We start from the raw sequence: 12,882 nt of genomic DNA on the forward strand, positions 1-12,882 counted from the left end.
TATCGATTCTTTAAAAGATCGAAAGTGTCAACTCTCTAGATGATTCCAAGTGACGAAAATCCCCGAGAGAAACGCGAAACGTGTAAAACTATGGAGTTCGAAGCGAGGATCCGAGGCGTCTTGAGGCCATCGCTAGCGGTCGACGCGAGGGTGGGAAGCGCGTAGAGCACAAGTGCACGCAGATAGTCGATGTTAGGTGCGTTGCACGAGCGCTTACGTGCCTAGAAATTCACCCCTTTTTTTTTCTTTCTCTGCTCTCTCTCCGGCGTAGGTGGGCGGGCGGCGGCGGCGGCGGCGGCGGCGGCGGCGGCAACGGCGGGGTAGGCCTCGAGAGTGAATACGGCGCACAGGAGCGGCACGCACAAGTACACCGTTTCGCAGAGAGAGAGTGGAACGAAATCTATAGCACGCACTTACGCGGTCGTATGTGCGTGTACGCGCGTATGTACGCGGGCGGCCGCCGCACCCCGAGGACACTACCGGAGAGGGAGGGCTTTCAATTTTTCCTGCTGCCTTCGCGACCAGCCGGAAGCCGAGATTCTCGCGAAAGAATACAAGCCTTCCATGGGCGTAGCTTAGCTCTAGGACGACGCCTCGCTGTTTCAACCTACCAAATATTTTCCGTTAACAATTGCTTCTGTATTTTTCATTTTAAATTCTGTGCTGGTTCATTTTGCGGTATTCACTTATTCCCATAGAAATTCATCATTGCCATCGGGCATTGAATCGCAACCATTCGGAAAGTATGGTACGAATCGCGAGGGATATTTTCTACGCAAGTTGAATACAGGAATTTTTTCATTTCGCGTACGATATTAGTTTCGGTGGGAATGTTTTCGGTAATCGCGATTGTGATCCAGCGAACCAGACCAGCGGAAGCGCATGGGTCTGCGCGCCGTTGGAAATATTCCGAATGCGTGCGTGGAACCGATCGGAGCTCGTCGATCTAACTTCATTTCCTACACGCGAATCTTCCTGCCATCCCTCTTGAACGATTATTCCTCTCCGCGTCGTCATCCGTAAACTACCGTACTAATCCCGTGGTAAAAATGACGCGAACGTTCGAGAGTCGAACGAAAGTGGTTGCGACCCGATTAGAAACGTTCCACGGAAGCCTGTTCGAGGAAGGAACGGAAATCGAAGGACGAGAAACGCTGGTATCGCGGAGGGTTGAAAAGTCGAGCGATCGTAAAAAAGCCGCGTAAAGCGAAGGGTGTGCGTGGCCTCGCGGCGAGAAAATTCCGCGCATCCTGCGCGTGTCTGACCTCCTGGCAGTTATTTCCCATTCCCCTCTTCCAACCCCCGACGTAACCCCTCCTCCTCCTCCTCGCAGCCTGTGTCCTCTCTCCTTTTAGTCCTTTTTACCGCGGTCGTCGCGAGTCGAGATACTTTTATTTCACGGCTGCGAAATCGTATCCGCGTTTCACCAACGATCCACCCAGGCTTAACCCATTGTGTATCGTGTTCTGTCCTTGATAAACAGTTACGATCGCCCGTGGATCGCTTTTTGCGCGATACTCGCCGGCCCACCGATGTCTATCGTCCGCGAACAGACGACACGGATTCAATTTTGTCTCCGTCTTTCTAGCGAGGTGAGATTTCTTTTTCAGACGATCTCTGCTTCTTGTAAATGAGCATTTTCTGTGGAAAGTAAAAAAATGACAATGACCCCTTCCTCTTTGCTTAATAATAGATTTTATAGAAAAATATTTACGAGAATTCCATGGGATGCGTAAATGCGAGGGTATTTATTAGCCCCGAGGCGGCAGCGTGAGCCGCAGGCTTAAGAACAGTTTTCACGAGCCCCGAGTGACGATCGATGGTCCATGAACTGGCGAACCAGTTCGCGTCTTATTTTGCTCGACGAGATATATTGTCGCGCTGTGCCAATTACCGAGGCTAATATTGCGGTGACGATAAGATATAGCGGCGAAATAATGGCGGCAACGATTTATTTGTGGCGCGTGAGACGTGCCGCTTGGAAAAACGAAAAGTTCGTCGGGACGTCCTTCGAAAGTGGCATCGCGAGGATTTGAATTTCGAGGCGAGTGGTGACATCTGTCGACGATCCAGGGTACCATCCGATGCGATTATAATTTACGAATTTCTTTTTATTTTTTTATCGCTTTTCTATCTTCGAATGTACTCCTACGTAAATCGTACTCGCGCCTGAAACGCAACGCGTTGTATCGACTAACTTCTACGCGCCTATCTACTTTACTAGCTATAGAAAAATTATCATAATTTATAAATATCTGATCTAGTGTAAATTTAACGAACGTTTAAAATGAAATTAAAAAGATAATTAAGCACAAATACAAAGGTTGTTCAGTTAGTATCTCGAGGTATATCTTCCTTTCAACTTAAAACGAAGCGCCTTCGATATAGTTTAAAATTCTTATTGTGCGAACTTGTTCGTTCTCGTGGGAATTCATAAATTATGCATTTGGAGGAACTATTCTTCTACGAATCTCTTCAGTTAACCGCCGTTACGCCTAGCACCTCGTCCGGTTTTCAAATTCAAACAGTGACAACGTAATTTGCCTGCAAATATCCGCCGCGAGGACTTCGTAATACTGCATCATTCACCGATAAACAGACAGAACTCGAGTTTAACCTCGAGTCGAATATTTTCCAGGCTTCATGGTTCGTTTAGCCCATTATTTTTTTTTTCAGAAGTTTTCCATGATCTGACAGGAGCAGCCGTGTGGGAACCAAAATATGTCGGTGTACAGTTGGTTTCCGCTTCCTTCGAGCGCCACCAAGCGCTTTTGAACGAACTGCTGCTGACATTTGCTGGTGTATCCCTCGGGAATCGAACAAATACCGTTGCAGACGTTTGTCCTAAAACGAATCGGAATATTCATTTAAATTATACAAAACTCTTGAAATTACGATCTATATATTTCAGTAGTTTTACTATAATTTATTTGATATTTCCCGCTTTCGAAGTAAGAGAGAGAAAAATATATAAAAAGGCTATAAGAAAGAGTGAGATAGATGATACCGTCTCTGCGATAGAACCCCTGGCACTATCTCTGTGAAAAGTGCTCAAACTGGTCGCACACAATTATTGACAGCAAAGTGAGCTACTTAAGAACTGCTGGCGCCATCTCTGAGAAGAATAGTGAAACTGATGCTCGAGCTGTTTCAACGCTCTTCCAAGAGATGGCGCTAGTAGTTATTGAGTGTTCACTTCGCTGTTGATAACGATGTGCGACCAGTTTGAGCACTTTTTACAGAGATGGCGCCAGGGGTTCCAGCATAGGTCCCTATCATCTGTCTCACTCTTTCTTATAGCGCTCTTATATATCTTTCTCTCTCTTACCTCGAAAGCGGGAAATATCAAATAAACGACAATAAAACTATTGAAATATACATCTCGACGTTAACGAGGAAACTGTGTTTCCGTACAAATTAAAACCGTCAGATCTCAGCAGATGTTTAACACGTTGAGTATTGACAGACATTTTGGTTGTTAGTTAACAATTATAGTATAATTACTGATGGTCATATATACATATTTTTTTCAATTGTCATAAAAGTGATATATAGTGTGATGATATACAATAGAGGTTTAAAAGCTCTTTTCCTACTAAAATTGCACAATATGAACCATTTATTATTTATAAATAATATAAATATATAATATCACACGGCGCAAGTGACATCGCAGTGCTCTTACTGTAACAAAGTTTTGTTGTCTAGGTATATTAACGGTATATCGTTAAATCTCAGTAGAAGGCTCTAAAAAATTCATAAGAGAAACGGTGTCATGTTCATAGTCGGCGCCAATGTACTGGGTGTTTCAGAAAACTCGGTTTAATTGCTTCTCTCATACTTGTTGCTGTCTTCGACGATTCGTTTATCGGTTCTCGAAGAATGAAATGAAACGGAATACTCACGTGCATCTCTCGCTCCTGACCAACTGCGAATACTTCTGGTTCTGCTCCTGAAGGTTCACCACGTACATCCAGTTCCCTTGATTGTTCAGAGCCGCCTTTGGCGCGATGTACTGCGCCTCCGTTGGGCAAAGTGATATCGCGTTGATGTTCGACTGCCTCTTCCTCCGCTCCTTATTCAATCTGCTGTACTTCAACAGCGGATTCTCGAACGTGGAACGAGGCGCGACTCTGCTGTTTCGCGTGTGTCTGCAGGAAGAAATAAAACTTCATCGATCGCCGCGTTTCCAGTCGAGATCGTACGATCGCGAATGAAATAACGTTCGAGCGGGCGTAACGGACGTGCTCGATAACGAACACATGGCTAGTCGATTGCATAATTAATTAATAAACATGTAACTGGGGACAAATTAGCTTTCGCGTACGAAAATCCGAATATAGACGGCAATTTGCATATTGATAATAATTCAGAGTGGTCGGAACTCGAGAATTAGCGTGAAACCGATCACCTGCTCGACCACCACGCTTGACCCTGTCCAAACGAGTTCAATGTCTGCGTCTGAGAATAGTAGGATCCATCCGGCACTACCCGTTGTCCAGTCGGATGGTACTTGACAGGACTCGCATCGCCCAAAAACGGATTCCTCTGGGCTGGTGTGGCGTATGTATAGCTGCGATCAACAAGAAATCAAGTTAAACTCGTTAACGCGACGTATCACTAATGTTCACCTAACACTCACAAATTCTACATTTTTCATTTCATTGAAGATCGAATCCCGAGTGAAACTTTGAAGAGAGTTTCAAGTAGCGCGCGCGCGACAGTAAAATAGGCAATAAACGTCAGAAAAGACAGTATAATATACCGGATATACGCTAAAAATGGAATTCTACAACTTTATCTCCATCATCGGCTATATGTTACAAACAAAAAATATCGCAGGACATTATCGAAATTAATTATACAAAATCGTATGAATATCGTTATCGTGCGATCGTATTTTAAATGCGACTATTCAGACTGGCAGGGAACTCGCATTAAACGGCTACGTGACTGATATTCACGATGCAAATGGACCGTTACACGATCAACGAAAGGTGTACAATTAGCCCCGCGCGCAATTAGCATCGAAATTACCCATTCTGTTGAGTGTCGTTAGGTGGAATCCCGTAAACGAGCGGCGGCTGTCCTCGAACGGGATACTGTGTCGGCGGCAGGAACGGCAGCGAGGGGAACTGACCATCCCCGTTCGACGGATAATCATAACCCTCGGAGTAATTCGGGATCGACCTTGAAACAGAAGCCACGCGTCCTTGATCCGGTTCGGTGCGTCGATCTTTCATTCGTTCAGCTATCGATCCACTTACGAACGACGCCGAATTATCGTTTAAAAAGCGTAGAAAACAGTTCGAAGCGATCTTTCCTCATACGAAAACAACATGGATCACGTTATTTTCGTGAATCGATCGACGTCACGATTGGCTCGAACGATCGATATTAGACTGGACACGTTAATTGAGCACGAGGAAACACGGCGATTTAAAGATAGCGTATAAAATAAATAAAAGTCGTACCTGTAAACGTTGAAATCGTTCCTGGACTCGTCCCTCAGGATTGAGCTGAAGTCGAAGCTGCATTTGTCGACGAGGAATTTGATCAGCTGTCTGTAACGAAAAGCGAAAAAAAGAATTGATGCAAACTAGGACGATAGGCAAGTGTATCGGAAAGAAACCGGACAATGGTGACCCGTCGACCGCGTCTAGGAGATCGAGGCGATCTTCGACCCCGCGATCCGATCTTCGGTCCATGTAAATCATGGTCGAACGTTCGTTACGATACCCAGTGTCGCGTATCGATTTCTTGACCTGACTTTAATGGAACCGTTTCAGAGGCGGATAAAAAAAATTGCTTATCTATCCCATGCGTAATTCATAAGTTCGCGGAAGCAAGGTTCCACGACCCGCAAAGGCACCTTCTACTGGTTTCGTAACCGTTCACCAGAGTGTACGACACCAAAAACAACCGAAATTGAATAACTGTAGTTTTATTAGCGTCTAGTTTCTTCCACTGGACCTCGTGTCTTCCGCTTACATTAAATGGTTAACGGTTGACGCGAGTGCGCGTTTTTCAGGCACGGATGTTTAGAAAAGGTTTCAAAATCGCAATCGTCCGTTGGCAAATCCGAAAGTCATCGGATACGCGAGGAAGAAGAAAAGAAGAGGAGAAAAAAAAAGAGAAAAAGTGGACAGAAATCCTAGTGTGTGCCTAAATCATTCGCGTGGATCGCGAGGCGGGCATTAAAATTCGCGCGGATCGATCGTCCGGCGACCCAGAATCCCGAGCGCGGGCGAATTTCGCGCGCGGCTCCTCGAAACTTTCTCCGCCGGTGAAAGACGATAACGAGAAGATGTGCCCCTATGTTTAATTCATGGTCTACGCCTAAAAAGCTGTTCTCTCGCGGGCTGCATCTCGATCAGAAACGACGCCGGGTGTCCGAGGTCAGCCGACTTTCGAACACGCGCGATTCGACAATGGACACGCACGACCGGGAACGAAGAAAGGCGAGGATCGGCCAGAACTCCACAGGCGACACATTAACTCACATCGATGACCTCGCGTCTTCGACCGTTTTTGAAAAATTGGCCTTTCTACCAGCTTTCTTCTCTTTCTTTTTTTTTTCTCTTTATTATCGTACGAGAGGGGACAAACGAGTTCAACGTTGATTTTTTAATAGATCGCGAACCGAAATATATTTTACTTCCATACTATTCTATAGTATGTTCGATACTCTACTCGATGTGTACTATTTAAATAGAATTGTGCAAGTAAAGTGTATGCGAAAATGAATGAAACTGAAACGGACGTTGGTAATGGAGGAACGAGGCTGGCGAGGAAGAAAATGAACTGGATGAAAATCTGTCTGAATCGCCGGGAAATAGCAGACAATGCGTGGTATTAACGTTTCCTGTTATGCACGCTGCGTTACCACGCGTCTGCATACAATTGCTACGGCACGCCGCTGTCGAGAACTCGTTCATCAACGATAAACACTCGCAATCACCGTTTCCTTAAATCTTCCGTAATCTCTCGAGGATACGCGTAAATAGCAATTTGCGGTAATTGATCGCGTTCATCTATCCCCCTATCAAACAGGAGGAGTAACGCTTGTCGAACGTAATTACCAATTAAACGGTATTAACCGAAGATAATCAGCGTGGCCGCGGGACAAGGTAAAAGGGAGGAAAGAAGCTCCCCCTCGGCTCGTCTCGCGACGGCTATGACCGAGGTGGAGGATCCGCGTAACTGTTCGCCGAAATGGCTTTCTAAATTGAACAATTACTCAATTTTCGCGGGAGCCACGTAAAGTACAAAGTGTAGTTTCAATAGAAAGCGCTGAAAGCGACTCGCGAGAGACGCCTTTTCACGTGTTTGCGCAAACGGGACGGAAATGCACGGGGCCCCTTTCACGCCGCGGTAAGCATCTTCGATTTGTTTACGCTGGTTAACACGCGCGCGGATGGTCACAAAAGAATCTGCGTGTGATGCAACGTCTCTTCTTCGCGTAGCGTTATCCCAATAACTTTCTTTATTCAGTGACGCTTCTCTGACATTTCTATCGTCTTCGAACAAAGTTCCTCCTTAATTACACTTTTCCTTTTCCCAGCTGCGACGGAACCTTTTCTCTTTTCATTTCGCCTTTAACTTTGATTAGAATACGCGATACTATATTATGCGAGACAGTGTAATTTAGTCGTCCAGACTGCTTTACGGACAGTTTTACGACGAGACGTTGGTAACGCTCGAGGTGATTAAGGAAAATGGAGTAGAATAGCGCGCCCGTTAAGAAATACCGAGATCGAAACGATGGCGTCGCAACAGATACGGTATGCAGTACCGTATGGAAATCCATAAGTCTTCGCTAGGCATGCAGAAACGATCATTCGCGGCGATAAATCAGACGCCTTCCGCGCGCGACCTTAACAGACGCATCGTTGAAACGTGAAAGAAATCGCGGTAGTATCGATTCGATTCGTAACGGTTCCGATAATTATCTGGTTATTAGAAGGGCATGACCGCGCCAAGGCCACGTTCACGCTACGCTGGCCAAGGAATTTAACGTATCGGAACGACGACGTCCGTTTTTACGTAATCATTACTCGAATCGAACCGACGCCGCCGGACGAGACGGCGGTGCAATCGTGGAAACGATAAGAATGAATGAGTTACGCTGTAGTTAGCGTCTCGCCGCTTATTACTTTCTTTCCTCTATTTCATCCACGTCGCGAAAGATCCTCGAGAAACTTTCTACGAGAGGCTAACGCGAACAAATTTTCTCGAACGATGACCGCTTCTGCGCCGCGTTTCCGGTACCAACGTCGGCCATTTTCGGCGGGAGGCGAGAGTCGACGGTTAACGCGAGAACGCGACGATTTTCCAGGATGTCGTCGAGGCAATTTCGAGCAAGCTTGCAGACCTGAAACTTTCCCTTCCCAAAATTTGTCCGCGTCGCGGTCGTCCGATTCGTATGCGGGTGCAACCAAACGCCTCGCGCCAGGAATATTAACAGCGCGACGGTGAACAGTACATTTACGAATTCCTTGGATGTTGGACTTTTATTTTTTGGAAACTCGAGGAAACCAGCCGGGCGAGTCGTTGAAATTCCCCTGAACGCTTCGCGACTCGCTGTACTACCAAGTACTACGCACGAGCTTGGAAGGGTAAACGATCTTCCGGGGTACACTTCATCATCTATTAAACACCGCGATTGTTGAACATCTCGTTAGATCTCTCGTGTTAACGCTCATTTAAATGGAACAGAGTAAGTATCCCGAGTAGATACGTGTATTTACGATAACTGTAAGCATTCGACTCTGCAGTCGAGCGTCCTGAGCACTCACTTGTGTCGAGTAGTTTCAATGTACCCTTGCGCGTTCCGTGTAACAGTAGCAACTTCTGTATTCTACGCTCGCGAAGTACAAACTTTCTAGCTCATATTTGTCTCTGATACACTTGTGCATTTCTTTCCCAAGTATTTTAACGATCTGAGAACGACTGGAAGATTGCAGCAGGGTTAAATACTCGCTCCACATTAAGTGCCGCGAGGATGCTTTCTCGAGTATCTCGAGGGTCCTCTCTGTTCGAGACGATTTGCTCCGCGGATACTTGGCGGAGTTGGGAATCGATGGCTCGTCGAGCAGTTCCGTTCGACGGCAACTGGCCTCGTTGTGGCGTTACTCACGATCGGAGAGGATCTTGGATAGCGGTCGCGTTTCTCACCGATCGGTAATTCCGTTCGCGCGGGCGGTGATACAATTCTTTCGACTGTTCCGCGCCGTCGACCGATACCTGGAAACGATAATGTCTGGTTCTCGCGCGGCTGTTAAGAGCCCGGGCATTATCATGCAAATGCTTGATAATAGGTCTGACATCATAGAGCTGCCATGCGGTATCCCACGAGCATTGTGTGCGCGTCGCGCGTATGCGCCACGCTGCAACGGCCGCTCTTTTTCGCGAAATCTTGCAAAAACGCATCCGGTGTGTCTGTTATGTCACTGGTACCATTTTCCCCGCGTGTTTTCCACCGGTTGGAAAAACTCACCGGTTCGCCGTATCGGCGTGACGGGGCCAGCGAGAGAACGGTAGGTGGAACGCGTGCACTTTCGAAATTATTCCTCGCGCGTAAACCAATTTAAACGCGATATCGAAGCGAAGAGATCCCTCGATCTCTCGATTTAAATTGAAAGCTGCCTGAAACGAAGTGCCCGTTTTTGATCGCACTATTTAAACGAAACCAGCATCTTACTGTGGATAGTGATCGAGGCTTTCGCAGAACGTTTGTCCCGGCTTTGCGCAATTCGGAGTGTGCCCCGGTGGTGCCGGTACAAAAGGCTCGTACTGCGGTCGTCCTGGACATCCGTACTCGAGGCAAGGCTCGTTGTGAGCGTCCGCCAAGCACACCTGACAAAGCGAAAGCAACGCCTGTTAAAAAAGAAAACAGAGAAAAACAGATGAGCGAGGAAATTTTCACGCGTTCGCCAGAAACCCCCGCGATCGAAGAGCGCGTCGAGAGTTCCTCGAATTCGTGTGCATGGGGAGGAGGAGGCCCGGAAATGGCGGACGATGAGCGCGTCCGATGGCTCGAGCCGCCATCTTTAGAAATTACACTCGCATCTCCGCGAGTCTATTATTAAACAGATAATCTTCTGATATGGTTGTAAACACGATAATGGTAAGAGAGGTGTGCAATCATTTCCACATTTACCACTTGTGTAACGAGATCGCAAAGATTAACGCGTCTATTGCGATATTCGGATAAAATTTCTATAAAGATTATTAGGAGAAATCTTTTGCATGGCTATTGCGGAACGTCCGTGAATCATGCCTCTATGAAATGGTTTCATTGGCTCGCGGCACGGCATCGGGATTAATAAACCCTGCGCTCTCTTGTTTCTCGTTTAAAAAAAAAGGCAACCGAAAATTAACGAACGGTCGTCACCGTTGGGATTTCTCGATCGCGTCGGTTCGCATCGTCTGCGGCGTTCGAGCGAAATAAAAAAGAAAATAGAACATGGCAGAGTTGGATTCGAGGAGTGGAATTCGAAGGTTGTTCGTGTTATCTGGCTCGATCGATGGAACGGATTTTAACCTGATGTAACATCCTGGTGCCCTCATAGTTCAGTGCTTTCTTATGCGGTTTTCGATTGACTCACCGTGTGGCGCAGTCAATGTCGCTTTTTACCGAACCCGGATCAACCTGCGCGTTTAAACGTTCTACATACAGCGAAAGTGTATAAACAATAACATTATTAAACGTTCGAACCAAACCATGTACGATTGGACTAGAAATTTTGGAACAAATTTAAAAACTATGAATGACGTTCGTTAATCGTTTATTGGAGGCGAAAGAAAGTGATTCGTTGTGATTCATTCAATACCGCTGTGCGTTGTAGCGGTGGCATCACCGAATGTTTACATAATTATACCCTTTTTGGTGATCAGTTATTCATAAGACCGATACGTTCCTCTATTTTCACCGATGTGTGCATCCGGTATTACAAAAAGCTTGAAATGAACAGGTACTCGGGGCGATCTTACAAAACGTTGAGCGTCTTACGCCAGGTATTACGATACACGTCAGGCTTCAGCGTTACATTTTACTCGTGGCTTTCACGGTGCACGAAACTGTTCCGCGAATGGTAATTCGGCTATGCTGTGTCACGTGTGGGATCGTATAGTGGCGAATTTACCTTTCTTTTGCCGAATTGACGATTTACAATCCCGGATAAGAAAGCGAGTAAAATTCTCTCTCTTGTAAATTGTACCAAGAAATTGGCAAAGACTAGCATCAATAGAAAAACGGAAATACCCAGCGTACAAATAACTTCTTCGATAATTTAGATAGAATCTAAGATTAAGCTATTACTGTCATGATTCCACGTGCTACGAGGCTAATAAAACGTTGATTCAGGGCAATCCCTCCATATAGAGGCCGGCTGATTCACCGGCGGGCTAGAAAGTTACTCGTTTTCTTTATCGTCTCTAACCACGTCGAGTTCAAATCCCGCCCAGTAAAAGTTCCGTCTCGATCGCAAAAACGCGCACGCTGGCGCGTCACCTACGCGAGATCTATGCGTCTACGCACGAGCGGATTCGAACGAGGCATGATGCAAGTGAACCTCGTATCGATACGCATTCATAAATGATCATGTACATAGTCGACATCGTTATGCGATCGATAGAAATTTTATCTCGACTATTTTTCATTCAGTATTTCTATATATAATAATATAAACAAAAATGCTACTTACAACTGTGAATAGGATCGGTAAGAAATTCATTTTCGGTCGTGTCACGCACAAAACGCACAATAGCAGATAATACAGTTCAGTAAACACTCTTCACCACGATTGAAACAATCCTGCCACTATTCGTTTCTTTTCTTTTTTTGCCTTTTTCTCCCTTCTATGGGAGACTGTACCACACCGCGACGGATGCACACCTTCCGCGAGGGCTGATGCCTTGGACGGAGACCGATTCACATAATTGTCATGTGTAGTAACGCGTTACAGAGTCACCGATGGCACAATAAAACGATCGACCGTTCGGTGAAGCACGTGCCGGTACCCGCGGATGCGCTTCGCAAGCTGGACGGATCGCGGAAACGTCGATGTGCAATCATCGAGTCATGCGTGGCCGCGAGTGTTGACAGGTTATCGCTAGACGCGGATGGACACGTCCCGACGCGCGAACGATCGATTTGCCTACGGGAGAAAAAACTTGGATCAATCTCGAATTGCAAGAGGAAACCGCGGCTGAATGGTGATCGTGACTTTCGATAGAATCGATCTTCAATTCTATCCACGATATACAAAGTGGCGAGCGATAGGCGAGTTTGAAATGTAGGTAACCGCGATTGCGAGCAGCGGCAGCGTGCAACGATACGCTCGATCCGTGGCGAACGAATGTAGTAAAACGATGCTCGGTGACAACCAAGTTTAAATGCGAGAAATATTGTCAGCAAGCACCGGCGTGCGACGGATATGGTCGAACCGTAGAGTACGAATGCGACATTCGATACCTTAGTCACCGCCCACTGTCACTCGTATATATGGTTACCGCGGAGCTGGGTCCAGATTCCGTCGGGGTTTGTCCCGTACGATTTTACGCGCGCGGCTATCTTACCTAGCAACGTGGGTAACTCGGTGTACCGATGCCCATACTCGCGCCTATTACCCCTACCCAGCGGCGACGTGTGCACGAGTTCCGATCGAGCGGCCCGGGTGGGGTGGCACAAGCATACAATTACTTTCACTGGTGTCCGTGTTCCGCGGCGCGCGCCATTCGACCTTACAGGTTGACAAAGATTCCTGTTCTTAGAAAGTGTCGCACGGAACGGGATCAATGGGGTTGGCGTAAAGAGGAAGGTCGACCGCTCGACTGTTTTGCTTTTGTCTTTTCAGCGACAGGATAGGAACGCGAGTC

The 12,882-nt window shown here is 46.6% G+C and overlaps 1 protein-coding gene across 1 annotated transcript; it reads right to left on the minus strand.

Moving 5' to 3' along the window:
- Positions 1 to 1,696: 1,696 nt before the first annotated feature.
- On the minus strand, positions 1,697 to 12,169 carry Spz5 (spatzle 5 Toll-1 receptor). Its single transcript, XM_076897635.1, has 7 exons — positions 11,709 to 12,169; positions 9,704 to 9,858; positions 5,475 to 5,564; positions 5,038 to 5,190; positions 4,412 to 4,573; positions 3,906 to 4,151; positions 1,697 to 2,844 (listed from the first exon to the last, which is right to left on the minus strand). The coding sequence occupies exons 1-7, from the start codon at positions 11,736 to 11,738 to the stop codon at positions 2,673 to 2,675; spliced, it is 1,008 nt and encodes a 335-aa protein (XP_076753750.1). The 5' UTR covers positions 11,739 to 12,169; the 3' UTR covers positions 1,697 to 2,672.
- Positions 12,170 to 12,882: the final 713 nt, after the last annotated feature.

The sequence above is a fragment of the Xylocopa sonorina genome, chromosome 7, assembly GCF_050948175.1.
Source record: "Xylocopa sonorina isolate GNS202 chromosome 7, iyXylSono1_principal, whole genome shotgun sequence".
Taxonomy (NCBI): domain Eukaryota; kingdom Metazoa; phylum Arthropoda; class Insecta; order Hymenoptera; family Apidae; genus Xylocopa; species Xylocopa sonorina.

Excerpts from the sequence above, each read along its gene's own strand:
- Spz5 (XM_076897635.1), bottom strand. The coding sequence starts at position 11,738 with ATGAATTTCTTACCGATCCTATTCACAGTT. Across the intron at positions 4,574-5,037 it reads AACGACACTCAACAGAATGG|CTATACATACGCCACACCAG; the intron begins GTAATTTCGATG and ends TGTTGATCGCAG. Across the intron at positions 2,845-3,905 it reads GTCAGGAGCGAGAGATGCAC|GACAAACGTCTGCAACGGTA; the intron begins GTGAGTATTCCG and ends GATTCGTTTTAG.